Source organism: Scyliorhinus canicula, chromosome 4 (genome assembly GCF_902713615.1).
Source record: "Scyliorhinus canicula chromosome 4, sScyCan1.1, whole genome shotgun sequence".
NCBI classification, from domain to species: domain Eukaryota; kingdom Metazoa; phylum Chordata; class Chondrichthyes; order Carcharhiniformes; family Scyliorhinidae; genus Scyliorhinus; species Scyliorhinus canicula.
In genome coordinates, this window is record NC_052149.1 from 13,591,807 (window position 1) to 13,610,120 (window position 18,314).

General features: G+C 43.0%; 1 protein-coding gene across 6 annotated transcripts in view; it reads right to left on the reverse strand.

Annotated features, from left to right (window-relative positions):
- Nucleotides 1-4,021: 4,021 nt before the first annotated feature.
- The window catches only part of nexn (nexilin (F actin binding protein)), a 62,505-nt gene continuing 48,212 nt past the window's right edge, over nucleotides 4,022-18,314 (reverse strand). For 5 of the 6 annotated variants that reach the window (XM_038793743.1, XM_038793742.1, XM_038793746.1 and 2 more), the window contains 3 exons: nucleotides 8,267-8,455; nucleotides 4,976-5,333; nucleotides 4,022-4,824 (listed from right to left, as the gene is read on the reverse strand). In XM_038793743.1, the coding sequence (XP_038649671.1) occupies nucleotides 4,811-4,824; nucleotides 4,976-5,333; nucleotides 8,267-8,455 (561 nt within the window). In that variant the 3' untranslated portion in view covers nucleotides 4,022-4,810. Of the gene's footprint in view, nucleotides 5,334-8,266; nucleotides 8,456-18,314 lie in introns of all 6 variants that reach the window. The other variant, XM_038793745.1, reaches the window with a different exon arrangement.

The following is an 18,314-nucleotide window of genomic DNA, read 5'->3' on the forward strand; positions in this document are numbered from 1 at the left end:
CGGGTGCATTCAGCTCTGTGATACATTTTTTGCTTCTTCCGGGATTGAAGATCGAGGCTTTTTGTATGCAACCATCCTCTTTTGTGGATGTGGGATGGAGCAATTTTAATATTTTCAACCATTAGTTTTGAGCAGTATCTGCTGCAGCATTCACTTTTTACGGCCAGTTTTCAGATATCGTGCATAACCTATCCGTTCCAACGAATGTTTATTTCTATTTCTGTTCATATTAGATATCTGATGTTCTATCATTAAAACCATTATTAGTCGAGTTTAAATGTATATAGCTTTGATGTGAATCAGTTGTTGTGCAGACACCTTCGTTGGATAAGTAGCTAGAATCTATAAATATTTATAGAATATAGGGAAAGAAAAGAGCTGTCCAGTTTGTACTTGTAGGATAAACTGTAGGTTGTGTTGGCATGGATTGGTTCACATTATCTTATTTTAACCCTCTGCCGTTCTGGTTGATGAAGGCCCTTGGTTGCTTTACCTAATGCAGCAGTGCGCAATTTCCCAAAACGAATTCTCGATGCTATCGAATAAACATCAAACCTTTAGTACAACTACAATGAAAAGGAGCTTGCAGATCTTTCTGGTGCACTGTGCAAGAGCTAGATAGTTGGCCCTTGCTGCTTACATCATGGGAGCCTGAGAGACCGTTTTTTGGGAAATAACCAAGGAAGAGGGTTAAAATATCTGCAATAAATTGCACTGCTCTAACCTCAGGCAGATAATTGCATCTTAAGGAGTTGAGGTGTGGTGCTATTTCTGGTATGGGTTTTTAATGCTGAATTATTGTTTTTGGCGGTTTTGTGATCTGTTTGCTGTTCTTAAAAATGCATAAAATATCTTGCTACGAGTTCGGTTTAGAATTCCAAGTGTTCAATGAGCTGTGATTCCATCTTCAGTGCAATTTGTATGCTTTTTTTTTTAAAGAAAAGAGTGAATCTTGCAATGCTAAAGGTTGATTACCATTGTCTTTTAATCAGAAAATCTTAGGGTTTCTGTGCAAATAGCCAACCTGCTTATCTCTTGGCAATTTTCTTTTCAACGTATTCAAAAGGTGGTGCCTCGTTCTTATACAGTGCTGAAGAGCTAGCTGCCAGCACCCGATTCATAGGTCATAGGATCAGGTCCTGAGATAGTTTCTACCCCTATGGAGGACTCCTTTGCGTTCATCCTATTGAACTGATGAACATAAACCATACACGGGCTCTCTATATAAGGTAACTCTTTCTGAGGGAAACTTATCATTGAAATGCAGGCAATTAGCTATTTTCCACAAATTATAATATTTAGCATGGGAAGCATGCTGTCCAAATCTTTGGTTTGTGCACTTGCTTCTATTTACCATCTGCATACAAATGTTAAAATAAGCACACTTCCTTCTGCAGGGTGGAACAATAGTTTAAAATGTCGTAGTTCAGTCATATTAATCTAATGATTTTAGAGCGTTGCAAATTTTAGGTCATCAGTTTAGTATTGCAAGACTTAATGTATGCATTGCGAGGTCTCCCTATTAAGTCAATTTATTTTTCTGTTATTGACGTTTATACAGAAAATCCAGTTTAAATATAACTTGGTTTAAATTGTTGACAATTAACATCTCAAACGTACATGCATTAGATGTTTAAATAGTGTTGAGGTACAGAACATGTTTAATTTGCCTGATCTCTCTTTTTATATAAATATGAACCCCAGATTAAGGGATAATTATTTCCCTTTTAGTGAGCCTGTCTGTGGATCTTATGTATGTGGATATGTGCACATTTAGGATGCATTTATTTTGTTTTTTGTTTCATAATGGTTAGAAGCTCCTAGTTTGGAAAAATCTGCAGAAGCGAATGTTTACTTTAAAAAAAACTGTACGCAAATTGTGTAGTTAGATTCTGCGGGGAGATGTCTCAGTTAACCTAATGTAATGTATTAAAACAGACAGTATCTGTGCTAGAATTAATTAGAGGAAAGATGCACTTCAGGATTTGACTGCAAGTTTTTGCTGTTGTTCCTGTTCCATACGTTTAATATCGGCACATCGCCAGATAGGTGTCCTGCATATTTCTTTTGCATGTTTTTTTTTACACATGGCTTTTTTGAGATGGATTAGCTATTATCTCGAAGAAAAAAATTCTTCAGAAAATGTGCATTGCTGGAGAAGACTACTAAGCAGATAAAGGGCTTGCTGTGGTTGGAGAAAGGGATATCATACAGATTTGGAGCTGAAATATAAGGTAACTTCAATCTGATGGAAAAAATGCGGTTTAAGAATGATCCAGATATGTTGGCACTCATTTTTCCCTGATAATGTAATCTGATTTTAGTGTGAATTAAACTGTAAAGTTTTTGAAATTATAAATAAAGTTTGAGGTGCACAAATAATAATGGCTTTCTTTATTACTGTGTCCATCAAATATGGGTTTGGCGGGATTGGGTTTCAGGGTTATAGAGTAATTGTTGCGAGAAGAAAGTGCTCTTTTCTCCATATTGCGTCCCAGCCTATTGCAATTGATTGAGCCAAATTGCACACTGCCTTTTAGTTTATTTTCCAACTTTCACCCCCTTCTGAAGGCAATCTCGCTAACACTGGTAACCCTCTAATACCTGACTTATATGGCCATTCATTAAAAGAAGTTGGAAAATCTTGAGATTAGAGAGCATCAGTTGAACTTTGACCTCATCCCCATCAGTGCCCAGGAATCACTGGACGATCTGGAATTTGAAACCTGGCTAATATTTTTCCTTCCCCTTAACCCAGGGCAGCTGAGGCCACTCTGCTGCTGACTCCCCTGAAGTGAGATAATTGGATGCAGAGCACAAATCCATCCCAACACCATATGCTGTTTACCAGTTGGTAGTAAAGCGCATGGTGCATTGGTTGGCAGCCGTGCCTCATTGGGTAGCATATTCACCTCCGAAGTCAAAAGTTGTGTGGAAATTTGAGCTCATTATCTTGCTGATACTGCACTCTGCCCTCTTTATTAGATGTAAAAGATGGAACCGAATCTTTGTGTCCTGGCCAAGATTTGCTCTCCACCAACTTCCCGAAAAATAAACTTCTGTTCATGCACTTCACAAATATATATTTGAACACAAATTAAGGCTAACACTCCTGTGTGGTACTGAGGGAATGTCACACTGTCAGAGGTGGCCGCCTTTCAGAGGTGACATTAAAACTGGTCCCATCTATCCTTTCAGGTAGACATAAAAGATCCCATGGCACTCTATGAAGAGAAGTGTTCTCCAGATATGAGCACCAGTTAATAGGGCCAATATTTATTGCTGATACCTAATTAAACTTGAAACGATGTTGGTTAACCGGTGCAAGATAATCTCATTCTAGATTTTCATCCAGTTGACTGCTGAACGCTGGGTGAGGATGGGGGTCAGATTCAATTCTGATGCTTTCTAAATGCATTTTTCAAGCTCTGGCGTACCAAAAGGGAGATTGGGTAGGAGTTCCAGTACTACCCAGCGATGTTTAAGGAATGACTATAATGTTCAAGTCAAGGTGGTGTGTAACTTGGATGTGACTGTATTTCCAGGCACTTGATGCTCTTATCCTTCCAGGTTGTGAGTTTTGATGGTGCTGTCCGTTAAATTGTAAGCACTCATGACTGAGTAGGGAGCCAGAGTTATCCGTATGCTTCACTAGTGCACCCAAGTTATGGGTCGCAGATACCAGAAAAGTAGAATCGCCTCTTGACTAAAGTATGATGTTTGGTGCAGGGGGAGTGAATGGAAGATCTCCAAAAGTAGCAATTTACCGAAAACACTGCAACTTTTTTATTAAGCTATAGCTGCTACAGAAAGAATCAAAATATCATCTTTGTTGCTGTCTGCCTTTCCCTGCCAAGTGTGAACATTGGTGGCCACGTTAGTGTGTTGCACTTATTCTGAGCAGATCACTAAAATTTTTGGGTTGATGCTATAGATGCTCCCAGAATATAGCCACGCCACCCCAAGTTGCAAGTCGACACCTTTTGCAAACACTAGCATCTTAATTGAAACAGAGCAAGGAAAAGCAGCAGATAGTTTTATTTCAAAGTAAAGTTTAAATGGTATCTGAAAATTCAATACAGTTGAGAGTTGAACTGTTTACAAAAAAAAAGTACATTCCGCATGAAGAGCATTTCTGAGGGTCTCTGATTGTCCAGCATGCAATGTTTTGTGCCTCTCGGGGCCCATTGTTCCAAGTTACATGAAGGAACATCTTTATCCGTGGACAATTTGTCTGTAAGGCCTCATGGTTAATTTAGTGATTACGTAATAGGTATTATCTGTATGTAGACAACCCAAAGTTGCTTATTTATGAGAATTGACAAGTAATTTTCCTGTTGCATTTAATTTCTTTTTTTAAAAAAACCTTTAAAACTCCAGTATGCAAAGTTAAGTGGGCTTTCTCAAAGGACAATTCTAACAGTTATTTTAAAACTAGCATTTTGCTAGTGCTTGACCCAAGTAGTAATTGATAAATTGGATAAGCCCTGGATTAGAATTTTAAAAATTCATGTTTATAGACTCTAGATTGATTCCCAAGTGGGCCCCACTGGTAACAATAATGTGCAGATATAAGAGCATCTGTTAAATAACATCAAAGATAATTATAAATGATTAAAACTGACCAAATAAAACCAGTATGTAAACCTCATGCATTTTTCCTAGGCTATACGTTAACCATGAGAAGAATAACGATCAACGCTACAGCAATTTTTCCAAGGGTAATAGGATATTTAATTTTTTTTGGCCCCATCAGTGGGGAAAGACGGATGTAGTAAAGGTTGAGGACAGAAAGGAAATTCCAGCAGATTTAGTAGTCATCAGCTAAAAGAGAAGAGAAAATTAAAGAAATTAGTTGCCATCAAAAAGAGCTGAAAATTGAAGTAGATTGTGTTTACTTGGGTGTGCGTGTGGTTGACATTGCAGGTTTCCTACTTTTAGAGAAAAGTGCCATTGTACAAAATTTAACTCTTACTTTCAATGGTGAGAATGCAGGTGCTAGCAGCTGTTCCTCTGGTGTTGACAGCTTTGCACATGTATTCTCCTTCGTCTTCAGGAAAGGTTTCAGGTAGGTAAAGGCAGTACGTTTCTCCTCTTTCAATGTATTGATAGTCCTCGCAGTCCTGCAACATTTCACCCTCAAACCACCATGTGACACCCGGTGTGGGTTCCCCCATGATTTTTACAGTGAACCGTACGGGCTCGCCATCCACAACCGATGTGTTTTTGAGGGGTTTCTTGAACCACGGAGAGCCAGACCGTATGAGTTCATCCGTGTCATCCTCACAGGTTGTTCCATTAACAATGCTCTCTTCCTCCTCTTCATCCCCTTTCTGTAAACACATTAGGAGTTTTTTTTTAAAAAAGCCTCAACATTTGGTTGGAGTATCTGAATTCTCCATGTACCCGGACAGGCACCAGAGCGCGGCGGCTTGGGGCTTCTCACGGTAGCTTCATTGCAGTGTTAATGTAAGCCTACTTGTGACAATAAAGATTATTATCTGATTTTAGTGCAGGCAGAGTAACAGATATTTATGATACTTAAGTAGCAAATCTGGAGTTTTGACCCCATCATGAATTCATTCAATCTGTAAATGTTTTGAACCATTGGGAGTTTCTGGTGGGAGCTCGACACAGGCTTCAATTTTTCCTATGTTACATTGAAGAAGGTTTCATCAAGATGGGGTACGGTATGGGGGCCGTGTGTGATTGAGTGGTAGAACTTGCATCAGCAACATAGACAAGCATCTTTCATGTCAATGTGGCTCAGTTGGTCGATTGTGCACTCAAGATTTGGGCACAAAATGTAGACTAACATTTCGTTGCAGTACAAGTCTTTGATTTAAGCCCCATTTTAAGTCATTTTTTTCATTCGAGCCAATAGTTAGATTTCGTGTTGTGGATTTCCATAAGTGTTATTTCACTCTGGTGTGATGTGACCTGCTCGCTATAATTTTGGGGCAGCCTCTACCGGTCACCGTCAGCCCTTCTTCCGGCTGACCGTCCCGCCGTCGCCTTTCCAGCTTGCAGCTTAACTTCCGTGAGCCCACAACACGTAGCTGCTCTCACTATCGGCTGCTTCCTGCCTCTCTCAGCTCATCTCCCGAGCCCTCCTAACGGAGAGCTTGAGAGAAGGAAGGGGCCTGTGGGAGGTTGTCAGCAGGAGGATTGGTGACACAGGATCAGAGAGTATGATTGGTGGTAAGCCAAAGAGTCGTGGAGAGGCGAGAAGCAGGAAAGACAGTCAGCAGAAGGTAAGTAGAAATAGTTAGCATATTTCGTAACTATTTTCAAATTTTATTTTAAAAGCTATTTCATTCAAGTAATTTAGCAAGCTACAGTATTTAAATGCAGGGTACAGTGTTTTAATACTTTTTCCGATGGGAAAACAATAATGGGAAAATTTGATTTTTACATTTTCATTTAGAATTGTACTTTTCAGGAACGCAACTTGAACATTAAATGGACAATTAATGTACTTGGGGCAGTGTTGTGCGGCATAAGGATGATCTTTAGGATGAGATGTTGCACCAAGGTTTGGTCTGTCGCCTCTAGTGGGTGTTACACGATACAATGGTGCTATTTTGAATAAGAGGGGAGTTATCCATGCTGCATCAGAGCTCCAGGGACTGGTTCAATTCCAGCCTCGGGTGACTGTCTGGTGTTTACATATTCTCCCCGTGTCTGTGTGGGTTTCCCTCCACAGCCCAAAGATGTGCAGGTTAGGTGGATTGGCCAAGATAAATTACCCCTTAGTGTCCAAACGTTTAGGTAGGGTTACAGGGATAGGGTGGGGGGCGAGGGCTTAAGTAGGGTGATCCTTCCAATGGCTGATGCAGGCGTGATGGGCCAAATGGCCTCCGGCACTGTAGGGATTCTATGAAACATCTAAACCTCAACAAACATTGTGAAATCCGATTTATCTCATCATTATAGTGCTTTTTATGGGAGCTTGGCGTTCACAAATTGGCTGCTGCATTTCCTGCATTCCACCTGTAACTACCTCAAAAATACTTCATTGGCTCCAAGGGGTTTGGGACATTTGAAATGAATGCATCTGTATAAAACCAATTCTGTATTGGTCTTTTTAAATAAAATAAAAAATAAGTTGGGTATCATCGCCCTTCAATTTTCAGTCTCAGGCCGTTTCATGTTTATCATTGATTCTTCCATTGAGCCTGCAAATAGGCCATTTGGCCCAACTGATGTATGTCAGGGCAAGTTTGGAAGGTAATAGGGAAGTCAAATGGAATGTTGGCCTTTATTTCAAAGGGAAAGGAGTATAAAAATAGGGAAGTCCTGCTAAAACTATGCCGTAGTTCGACCGCACGTGGAATGCTGTGAATAATTTTTGCACACTTATCTGAGTTAAGATATAACGGCATTTGAGGCAGTCCAGAGAAGGTTTATTCGGTTGGCCCTGGATATGGAGTGATTGTCTTCTGAACAGAAAGAATGTTCCTGATGCTGGGGGAGTCCAGAACTAGGGATCATAATTTGCGGATAAAGGTCTGTGGAATTGGCTATCACAAAGTAGTTGAGACCGAAATGCATAATTTCAAGAAGGAATATAGATATAGCTCTCGGGGCTAAAGGGATATAGGGGGAAGGCGGGATCAGGATATTGATTTGATGATCAGCCTTGATCATAACGAATGGCCTTCTGCTTCTATGTTCCAACAGAGTATGTTGGCCGTACACTCATTGGAGTTTAGAAGAATGAGTGACAATCTTATTGAGACATTGGCTTCTCAGGTGGTCGACAGGGTAGATGCTGAGGTTGTTTCCCCTTTTGGGAGAGCCTCGGACCAGAGGGTATAAAGACAGATGAGGAATTTCTTCTCAGAGTAGTAAATCTGGAATTCTTTACTGTAGCGACTGTATTGATAACTATGTTCAAAGCTGTGGTGAATCTTTGATCCGTAAGAGAATGGATAAAACTGAAAAGTGGAGTTGAGGATAATCAGATTAGTCACGATCTAATTGAATGGAAGAGCAGACTCAATGGGCTGAATGGTCCACGTCTTATGCACTTCCTGCCTCTCATTGCATCTAACACAATGCACATTGCCTATTCTTTTCACCTTTGTCCTTGCGTAGCTTCCCCGTAACTTAGATCTGGATGATTTGCTTCAATTATTTCATGTGGTATCAAGTTCCATATTCTTAACCACATTTTTGGTCAACTACTAAGTTATTATTTAGTAACATTCTGGAGGATGTATTGATTGCTTGTGTTTTGGAAAATATTTTGAAATAAAAATACCTTTTGCAATGCTGCATCAATTTCTTTCTGCTCAAATTGCATCCGTTGAAGTTTCTGCTCTTCAATTCTTCTCTTTTCCTCGTCCTCTCTTGCTTTAGCCATTTGCTCAAAGCGAGCTCGCATATCAACCTTATGAGTAAATGGAGCATCGTCTCTTTTGGGCTCCTTTGTGACCTCTTCCATTTCTTCCTGCAAGTATAAAATATAATTGAATCCATGTCTTGGAGAACAGCAGCACATATAGTCCCTTTCAGGTAAATGCTCATCCATCTCATTGTCTCCACTAAAATGTAAACAGAAAGTATATGATTTACTGAGTTGGCTGAGTTCAGAAAAGAGATTCGAGGAAGGAGGATTCTTTAGGTTGGTTCTAGGACTGCTGCTGTTACTTTTTTTATGAATTTAGAGTACCCATTCATTTTTTCCAATTAAGGGGCAATTTAGCGTGGCCAATCCACCTAGCTTGCACATTTTTGGGTTGTGGGGGCGAAACCCACACAAACATGGGGAGAATGTACAAACTCCATACGGGTAGTGACCCAGAACCGGGATTCAACCTGGGACCTCAGCGCTGAGGCTGCAGTACCAACCCACTGTGCCGCTGTGCTGCCCAACTGCTGCTGTTCCTGATTTATGCCAGCGACCTTGACTTTACAGAACACAATTACAAAATTTGCAGTTGTAAGTATTGTGAACTGAGGAGGATAATGACATGACCATTGGATGGACACACAGCAGATTCAAATTTAATGCAGGTAAGTGAAGTACGTTCTGGTAGGAAGAATGAGGTGAGACGATATAAATTAAAGGGTATAATTCTAAAGAGGGTGCAGGAACAGAGACACAGATATTCACAAACTTGAATGGAGCAGGGCAGGTTGAGAATGGTGAAAAAGATGCGGGAAGTTCGCCTTAAGAGGGTCAATGTTAGGGTTCACCCGGAGGTGGCAGCCGTTCGTCGACTTTCTCGGAAAATTAAAATGTCAGCAGAAGCAGAAAGACATGGGGAGGTCGGACTGTTTATGGTTGGGGTGTGAAGATTGCGATGGGGGTAGAAATGTTGTACAATGTTTATGTTGCAGTTGTTTTAAAAATTGCAAATACCCTAATAAAAAATTTTTACAAAAAGACATGCAGGATTCTGGGCTATGAATAAAAGACCTAGATCAATAAAGGAAATAAAATGTCCAACCACGATAAAAATCTAGTTTGATCCCAACTGGAGCATTTTGTCTGCATGCTTTAGGAAGGATGCAATGGCCTCAGAGGTACAGGAAAGATTCAGGGAAATATTTCCAGTCTGGAGGAACTTCATAGAACAGTACAGCACAGAACAGGCCCTTCGGCCCTCGATGTTGTGCCGAGCAATGATCACCCTACTTAAACCCACGTAACCCGTATACCCGTAACCCAACAATCCCCCCATTAACCTTACACTATGGGCAATTTAGCATGGCCAATCCACCTAACCTGCACATCTTTGGACTGTGGGAGGAAACCGGAGGAAACCCACGCGCACACGGGGAGGACGTGCAGACTCCACACAGACAGTGACCCAGCCGGGAATCGAACCTGGGACCCTGGAGCTGTGAAGCATTGATGCTAACCACCATGCTACCGTGAGGCCCCTAAGTTACATAAATACATTTGAGAACCTGCGGCTGTGCATCTTAGCAGAGAGATTAAGAAGATCTGATCGAGGTTTTCAAGTAGATGGGGGGGGGGAAGAGATCGAGAAACAATGCCAATTAAGGTGGTCGATGACATTAACATGCAGCAAGTGATTAGGATCTGGAATGTGCTGGAGGCAGTTTCAGTGAGCAGGGTGTCCCATCAGATTCCTATTGCCAATTGAAACATTCACTCCATCGCTGACAGAGTGCCATCTAGAGGTACTGCATCAACTTGTTGAGGCTCCTTTGCCTTTCACACTCATGAATACTTATCACCTGGAAGGTCAAGGGCAGCAACAGCATAGGAACGCAACCACCCCTCCTGACTGCATGATCTCGACTCGGAACTACATCAGTTACTTTTACACAGAGGCTGGTGATTTTTACACCGAGGGTGTCGAGTGCTTGGAACGCGTAGTGGAAGCAGTTTAATTTTTTATTAATTATAAAGAGTACCCAATTCATTTTTTCCAATTAAGGGGCAATTTAGCTTGACCAATCAACCTACCCTGTACATCTTTTGGGTTGTGGGGGTGAAACATGGGGAGAATGTGCAAACTCCATACGGACAGTTACCCAGAGTCTGGATCAAACCTAGGACCTCGGTGCCATGAGACTGCAGTGCTAACCACTGCACCACCATGCTGCCCTGGGAGCAGATACATTAACGGCGTTCAAAAGGCATCTCGACAAACACATGGATAGGATGGGTATAGAGGGATACAGCACTACAAGGTGCTGAGGGTTTTGGCCAAGGGTGGTCTGACCAGTACAGGCTTGAAGGGCCTGTTCCAGTGCTGCATTCTTAGTTCTTTGTCACTGCTCCTTCATTGCCTCAAGGTTGAAGTTCCAGGATTTTGACCCAAACAGTAGGATGTGTAGCTACACCACATGGTCTGCAGCTCATCACTTGTCAAGCCCAGTTAGGCATGGGCAAAACTGCTGTCCGACCATGTCCCAAGAACAAATAATTAAAAAATCTGGAATGCAGTTAACATCAGCTTCTCCACCACTAACACACATCAATGACTTGGATCTGTATACAGATAAATGACTTGATTGTAGGGATGTTTGCCAAATGGCACAAAGTTAGGAAACTTTAATAAGTTGTGAAGAGGACATGAGACTACAAAAAGATATAGATCGGTCAAATGAGTGGGCAAATGATGTATATTGTGGGAAAATGTAAAATTGTTCGTTTTGGCAGGAATTTAAAAAAGCATTATCTAAATGGTAGGTACAAATGGGTTGGGCTGTCCTTGTGCATGAATCACAAGGCTTGTATACAGGTACAGCAAGCAATTGGGAAAGGTAATGGAATGTTGTTTATGTGAGGGGTATTTACAAAAATAGGGAAGTTATCCTTCAGTTGTACAGTGAGACCACAATTGGAGTACTGCATACAGTATTGGTCACCTTATTTAAGGAAGGACAGGAGTAAGCCATTTAGCCCCTCGAGCCAGTCCCACCATGAGATCATGGCTAATCTGTGACCTAACTCCATATATCTGCCCTTGGCCCATATCCCATAATATCTTCAACAGGAATATATCTGAGATTCAAAATGCATGGGTGGGTTTTATGAGGAAAGGTTGGGGCAGGTTAGGCTTTTATCCACCGGAGTTTAGAAGAGTAAAGCGACTTGATTGAAACCTAGAAGATCCTGAGGGGTCTTGACAGGGTGCATGTGGAGGGGGCACTTCCCCTTGTGGGAGAATCTCGAACTAGGAATTACTGTTTAAAACTAACGGTTCTCCAGGTTAACACAGGAGGTGAAATTCTTTCGGGTTTGAGAGTCTTTGGAATGTTTCCTGAAAAGGTGGTGGAAGCAGAATCTTTGAATATTTTTACGGCAAAGGTGGATAGATTCTTGGTAAAAAAGGGGACAAAAGGTTCTCTCGGCAGCAGGTGGAGTGCAGATTTGAGGTCGTCATCGGATCGGCCATGGTCTTATTCAATGGGGCTGAACGACCTTCAACTCATTGTGCATATGTATGTTCTTAACCCCAGCCCCTCTTTTCCATCTTCTGAAGCCTCTTTCCTCTGCTTCCCTCATCACTGCACCTTCAACCCTTATTTATCAATCCATCCACAAAACTTCTCTTTCCCCCTCCCCAATCGCTGTATATCCTCCAGCCTAACAACCCTCATATCAACAATGCTCCAATTCTGATCTTGCCATTCCTGCTTTTAGCCGCTCCTAGCCGCTCCACTGTTGGCAGCTGTTCCTTGGTCCAGAGCTCCACGATTTCTTTCCTCAGACTCTACTTTTCTGTTCCTTTGAGCCAGTCATTAAAACCAAGTCAGTGGCCACCTGTCCCAACATCTCGCCCTGCAGCTCGTTGTCGAATGTTGTTACATAATGTTCCTGTGCAACAGCTTGGGATGTTTTGCTCTGTTAAAGGTGCCATTTAAATGCAACTTGTTACACTGAGCTGTCAAACCTGGATTATATGCTCGGGTCTCTGGCGTGGCTCTTGGAGCAAGTTCTTTTACGGAGCCACCGCCAATATTAAATTTTTTTCTCTTTAAATTGTTTCCAATGCAGGGGCAATTTGGCACAGCCAATCCACCTAACCTGCACATAGTTGGGTTGTGGGGATGAGACCCATGCAGACATGGGGAGAATGTGCAAACTCCAGCATGGTAGCCTAGTGGTTAGCACAGTTGTTTCACAACTCCAGGGTCCCAGGTTTGATTCCCGGCTAGGTCACTGTCTGAGGAGTCGCCACGTTCTCCCCATGTCTGTGGGTTTCCTCTGGGTGCTCCGGTTTCCTCTGTGCTAAATTGCCCTTAATGTGACATTCATAATCACAAAAATGTGAAGTGGGGGTTATGGGGATAGGGTAGATACGTGGGCTTTAGTAGGGTGCTCTTTGTAAGGACCGGTGCAGACTCAATGGGCCGAATGGCCTGCACTGTGAATTCTATGATTCCACATGGACAGTGGCCCGGGGCTGGGATCGAACCCAGGTCCTCTGTGCCATGAGGCAGCAGTGCTAACCACTGCCACTAGGCTGCACTAGAAGTGGCAGGTTAACCTCCCTGAAGAACCATAGTTTCTATTTGGATCTTTGTGCCAATACAGACTCTTGGAAAGAGCTGATCCCGCTCCATTTCTTTTTCCTCGTTGTGCCAGACAGTACTACTTTCTCCTGTTTTCTTTCGAAAGTTATTGACTCAGCTTCCACCTCGCTTTCAGAGAATTATTTCCAGAGCTGACTATAACTTAATTTTTTTTTGGAAAGGTTCTCCACATTCCCCCAGTTCTTTTATCATTTAGTTAAAATCTGTATTACCTGGTTACTGAGCCACCTGCAGTGCAATCAGCTTATTTCCATTTACTCTTAATGCCCCTTGTAATTATGAGCACATCTATTCAATCTCTCTGTAAACGTGGCCTAAGTGAGCTGATGAACTGGTTGGATTTTTAGGACTCCAGCAGATTTCACAATCTTATTCCACATTACCAGATTTATTGAATTCGGTTGCTCAATTTAAGGGTGAGATTTTGACACTGAACCTCAGGTTTGCTCGTCCAGCATTATAAGCACTGGATAATAATGTGGAGTAGGCTATTAAGCCACTTGAGCCCACCCCGCCATTCAGTGAAATCGTGGCTTACCTTCAACACTATTTTCCTGCACCATCCCCGTATCCCTTGATATTTACAATATGTAGGAATCACGATCTCTGCCTTGAACATACCCCAGGTCTGAGTCTCCGCAGAGAATTCCAACGGTTCATCACCCTCTCAGTCCTAAATGCCCTGCCCCATCTCTATGACCCCTGGTTTAGGGGCTGGTTTAGCTCAGGGCTAAAAAGCTTTTAAAGCAGGCCAGCGGCATGGTTCAATTCCCGTACCAGCCTCTCCGAACAGGCGCTGGAATGTGGCGACTAGGGGCTTTTCACAGTAACTTCATTTGAAGAAAAGTAAATTACTGTGGATGCTGGAATCTGAAACGAAAGGGAAAGTGCTGGAAAATCTCAGCAAGTCTGGCAGCAGCTTTGACAAAGCTTTGACAAAGAGTCATCGGACTCAAAACGTTAGCTCTTTTCTCTCCCTACAGATGCTGCCAGACTTGCTGAGATTTTCCAGCATTTTCCCTTTAACTTCACGCAGCAGGGTAGCATGGTGGTTAGCACAGTTGCTTCACAGCTCCAGGGTCAAAGGTTCGATTCCTGACTTGGGTCACTGTCTGTGTGGAGTCTGCACGTTCTCCCCGTGTGTGCGTGGGTTTCCTCCGGGTGCTCCGGTTTCCTCCCACAGTCCAAAGATGTGCAGGTTAGGTGGATTGGCCATGTTAAATTGCCCTTAGTGTCCAAAATTGCCCTTACTGTTGGGTGGGGTTACTGGGTTATGGGGATAGGGTGGAGGTGTGGACTTGGGTAGGGTGCTCTTTCCAAGAGCTGGTGCAGACTCGATGGGCCGAATGGCCTCCTTCTGCACTGTAAATTCTATTCTGTGAAGCCTCCTTGTGACAAGCGATTTTCATTTTGGATTCCCAGCCTGGGAAAACATCCTCTGCCATCTGAGCTGTTGAGCCCTGGAAGAATTTTGATTCTTTTGTGAGATCACCTCTCATTCTTCTAAACTCCAGAAAAAAACAGCCCCAGTCTGTTTAACTTGATTTGATTAACCTTTGTTGCCTTTCCTCTGTTATGAGATGTGGACCAGAAAGGAGACCACATCTACACATCACTCCAGGTGTGATCTCACCAAGGTGCTCCATAACTGCATGATGACATCGATACTTAAATCCTCTTGTAATAAAGGCTAATATATCATTTGCCTTAGTTGCTTGTATGTTAGCTTTCAGTCGCTAATGAACAGGGACACCTCGGCAGCATGGTGGCCTAGTGATTAGCACAACTGCCTCACGGTGCTGAGGTCCCAGGTTTGATCCCGGCTCTGGGTCACCGTCCGTGTGGAGTTTGCACATTCTCCCCGTGTTTGCGTGGGTTTCGCCGCCACAACTCAAAAATGTGCAGAGAAGATGGACTGGCCACACTAAAATTGCCCCTTAATTGGAAAAAATAATTGGGTAATTAAATTTATTTTAAAAAATGAACAAGGACATCAAAGTCCTTTGAAGTTCAACACTCCAGCCTTTCATCGTTTAAGGAATACTCTTGTTTTTCCAACCAAAGTGGATAACCTCTCATTTCCTCAGTGTTCCCTTCACCAAATTTTTCCCCACTCGCATGGCCACTCCAAATCTCCTTTGAAATGCCTTTGCATTCTCCTCACATATCCCACTTCCACCTAGGATATGTCTTCTGTAAAATTGGAAAAACTACATTTAATCTTCACATCCATATCATCGATGTTGATTGTGAACTGGGCCGAATTGCCTCCTGCGGCGTAACAATTCTGTGACGCGATTAAATCTTTTTGGCACTGAATGTAAGACCCTAGATACTCCTATCCCAGAAAATGCCACTATAAGTTCCGGTCCTCAGTGTGATTATATAATGTAAAACAAGAACATGCTGCACCTCCCTCTTGATGAGAAAACTATGACCATGGGGATTCTTGCAGAGAAGGCCATTGCACTGCCAGACAAGGTGGGCTTTTAGTTTAATCTTATAAAGGGGTGAAATCAAGATAGCGTTGGCGAAACCTTCAGATCCTTGTCCGTTTCTAACAACCCACATGCCATCCTGACTCCAAATTGTGACGCCATTCATTCACCGAGTCAAAGTTCTGGATCTCCCTTCCCAACAGCACAGTGGGTGTAACTACACCCAGACTGCAGCAGGTGAAGAAGATGACACAGCACCACCACCACCTCAAGGGCAATGAAGGATGGACAATAAATGCTGGCCTTGCTGGTGACGCATCCTGTGAATAAATATAAATAAGCCAACAGAAAAATGGCATAACTACAATTCAAAGTGTGTATTGGAAAAGCTGAAAATGTTACTGTCGCCAAAGCTGATGCACAGGAGTAGGAGGTAGGTCCTTCTGTTCTTTGCACCAATTCTACCATTCAATTATACACTAACTCCATTTATCTGCCTTTGATCCACATGACTTCATAAAATAACAATTCAGTCCACAGCCGTTGGGGGAGCATTTAGATTTCTGTGACACATGGTGTGGGGAGAAAGTGGTTCCGAATTTCACCTATGAATGGCCTTTTGCAGCATTAAAATTATCTATTAATTTTAAAATTGTAACTACTTTTCTCAATATCTCGGCTTGAGTCACTTGTCATTCTAAATAGCTATATGGGATAAATCCTGATCTGTCCAGACTCCAGGGAACAAACAAAGGGAGTGACTTGTCATGGTTGAACCACATCACAGCTGTTGGTTCTTCCTGAAAGGTCAGTAATTACGTCACAAGAGGAGGCCATTGAACCCATGCCGGTTACCTGTAACGACTAGGAGCTTTTCACAGTAACTTCATTGAAGCCTACTCGTGACAATAAGCGATTTTCAGTTCATTTCATTATAATAATCTTATTGTCAAGTAGGCTTACCTTAACATTGCAATGAAGTTACTGTGCAAATCCCCTGTTCACCACACTCTGGCGCCTGTTCGGGTACACGGAGGGAGAATTCAGAATGTCCAATTCTCCTAACAAGCATGTCTATTGGGACTTGTGGGAGGAAACCGGAGCCCCCGGAGGAAACCCACGCTCACGGGGAGAAGGTGCAGACTCCGCACAGACAGTGACCCAAACCGGGAATCGAACCTGGGACCCTGGCACAGGAAACAGCAGTGCTAACCACTGTGCTCCTGTGCCACCCATCAGTGACCCCTGCAAGGTTCTTGCATAGATACATAGAAGATAGGAGCAGGAAGGAGGCCTTTTGGCCCATCGAGTCTGCTCCGCCATTCATTACGATCAAAGCTGATCATCCAACTCAATAGCCTAATCCTGCTTTCTCCCCATAGCCTTTGATCCCATTCTCCCCAAGTGCTATATCGATGAATATAGGGGTGTAGCCACCTAAAATGGACGCTGAGCTACAAAATAAGCCAAGCGCTAAGACTGCAGGGAAACAGGCAGTTTAGCCAGAACGGCAGTCTGCAAAGAGAGCATTTTGCATTCTGCACGTAGCAGAAACCCGTTTGGGCTCAGGTGAGAAGACCTTAGCTAGGTGCAAATGGCAAAACGCTTTGCATGCTAATGAGGCAATCAGACCTGAACACCCACACAATAGATACATTTGATTCTGAATGGACACATTTGAATCAAGGCCCAGACATCGAGGCACCAGAAATCTCCAAACAAAAGGGCATAAGAAACGCCCCCCCCATCACGGAGACCCCCTCGCATTGGGGAATTAAAACAGTATCGATGAGGAATTGACCCAATAGGTATCCAAAGGTTAAAGCCCGCCCAAGAAGAGGGAAGGACAATGGGATCCCTATAAAAGACAGGGACCTCGTGTTGTCCGGTCTGCTTTTCCGTGCTCCGGCCCTGACCAAGAACTTGAAGATCCAATCTGACTCCAGCCGTCGAGCACCAGCCGCCGAACCGTAAGTGCCAGTACGACGCTCGCTACGCGAACTAAGCCCGCTAGAACCCCCAGTGACCAGAACGCTTGCTGAAGGCTGCAGCCCAAGACCAGGACGAAGGCCTCGCTCCCTGACCTTGCCTGTTCCTGTTAGATAAGTATTCTGATTACTTTAGTTTAGTCATAGCTTAGTCTCTTAGTGTGTGCATGAATATTTATTATTACTGTATAATAAATATTATCGTTTGGACCTTACTAATCGGTGTATCGTCTTTATTACTTTGAACTTGACCTTGGAATACTCGTGACGTTGTCTATACGGCAACTGGCGACTCCTAAGCTGAATAAATACATAAGACAGAGCCTAGTGGTGTTAAGCACTTGGAAGTTAATACACCCCAATAAACGCGTTTTACGCCCATAGTAAAACGTGCAACAGGGGAAAGGCAGAAGAATGGGGAGAAGAAAAATTTCAGCCACGATTGAATGGCGGAGCAGACCCGATGGGCCGAGTGTTCCAATGTCATCAACTATTGAGAACAGCTTTATTTAGTCCACCTTATCTAAGCCTGCCATAATCTTACACACCTTTACCAAATCTCCCGTCCACCTCCTTTGCTCCACGGAAAACCAGCTTCTCCTACCTAACCTTGTTGCCAAGATCCCTCATCCCTGGCAACCATTCTGGTGAATCTCCGCCATGCCCTCCCATCCTTCTGGAGGTGGGGTGACTCGATCCGGATGCAATACTCGAGTCAATTGCCTCTTGGAACCCCCTGGTCCTCTACATGAAGAATCACTTCTGAAACCTCGGCTGTTGGGTCACACCAACTCGGGCCATTTCTTTTTCGCAATCGTGACACCAACTTGAGCTCAGCTTTAATTTTCCTGGTCCCTGAAGA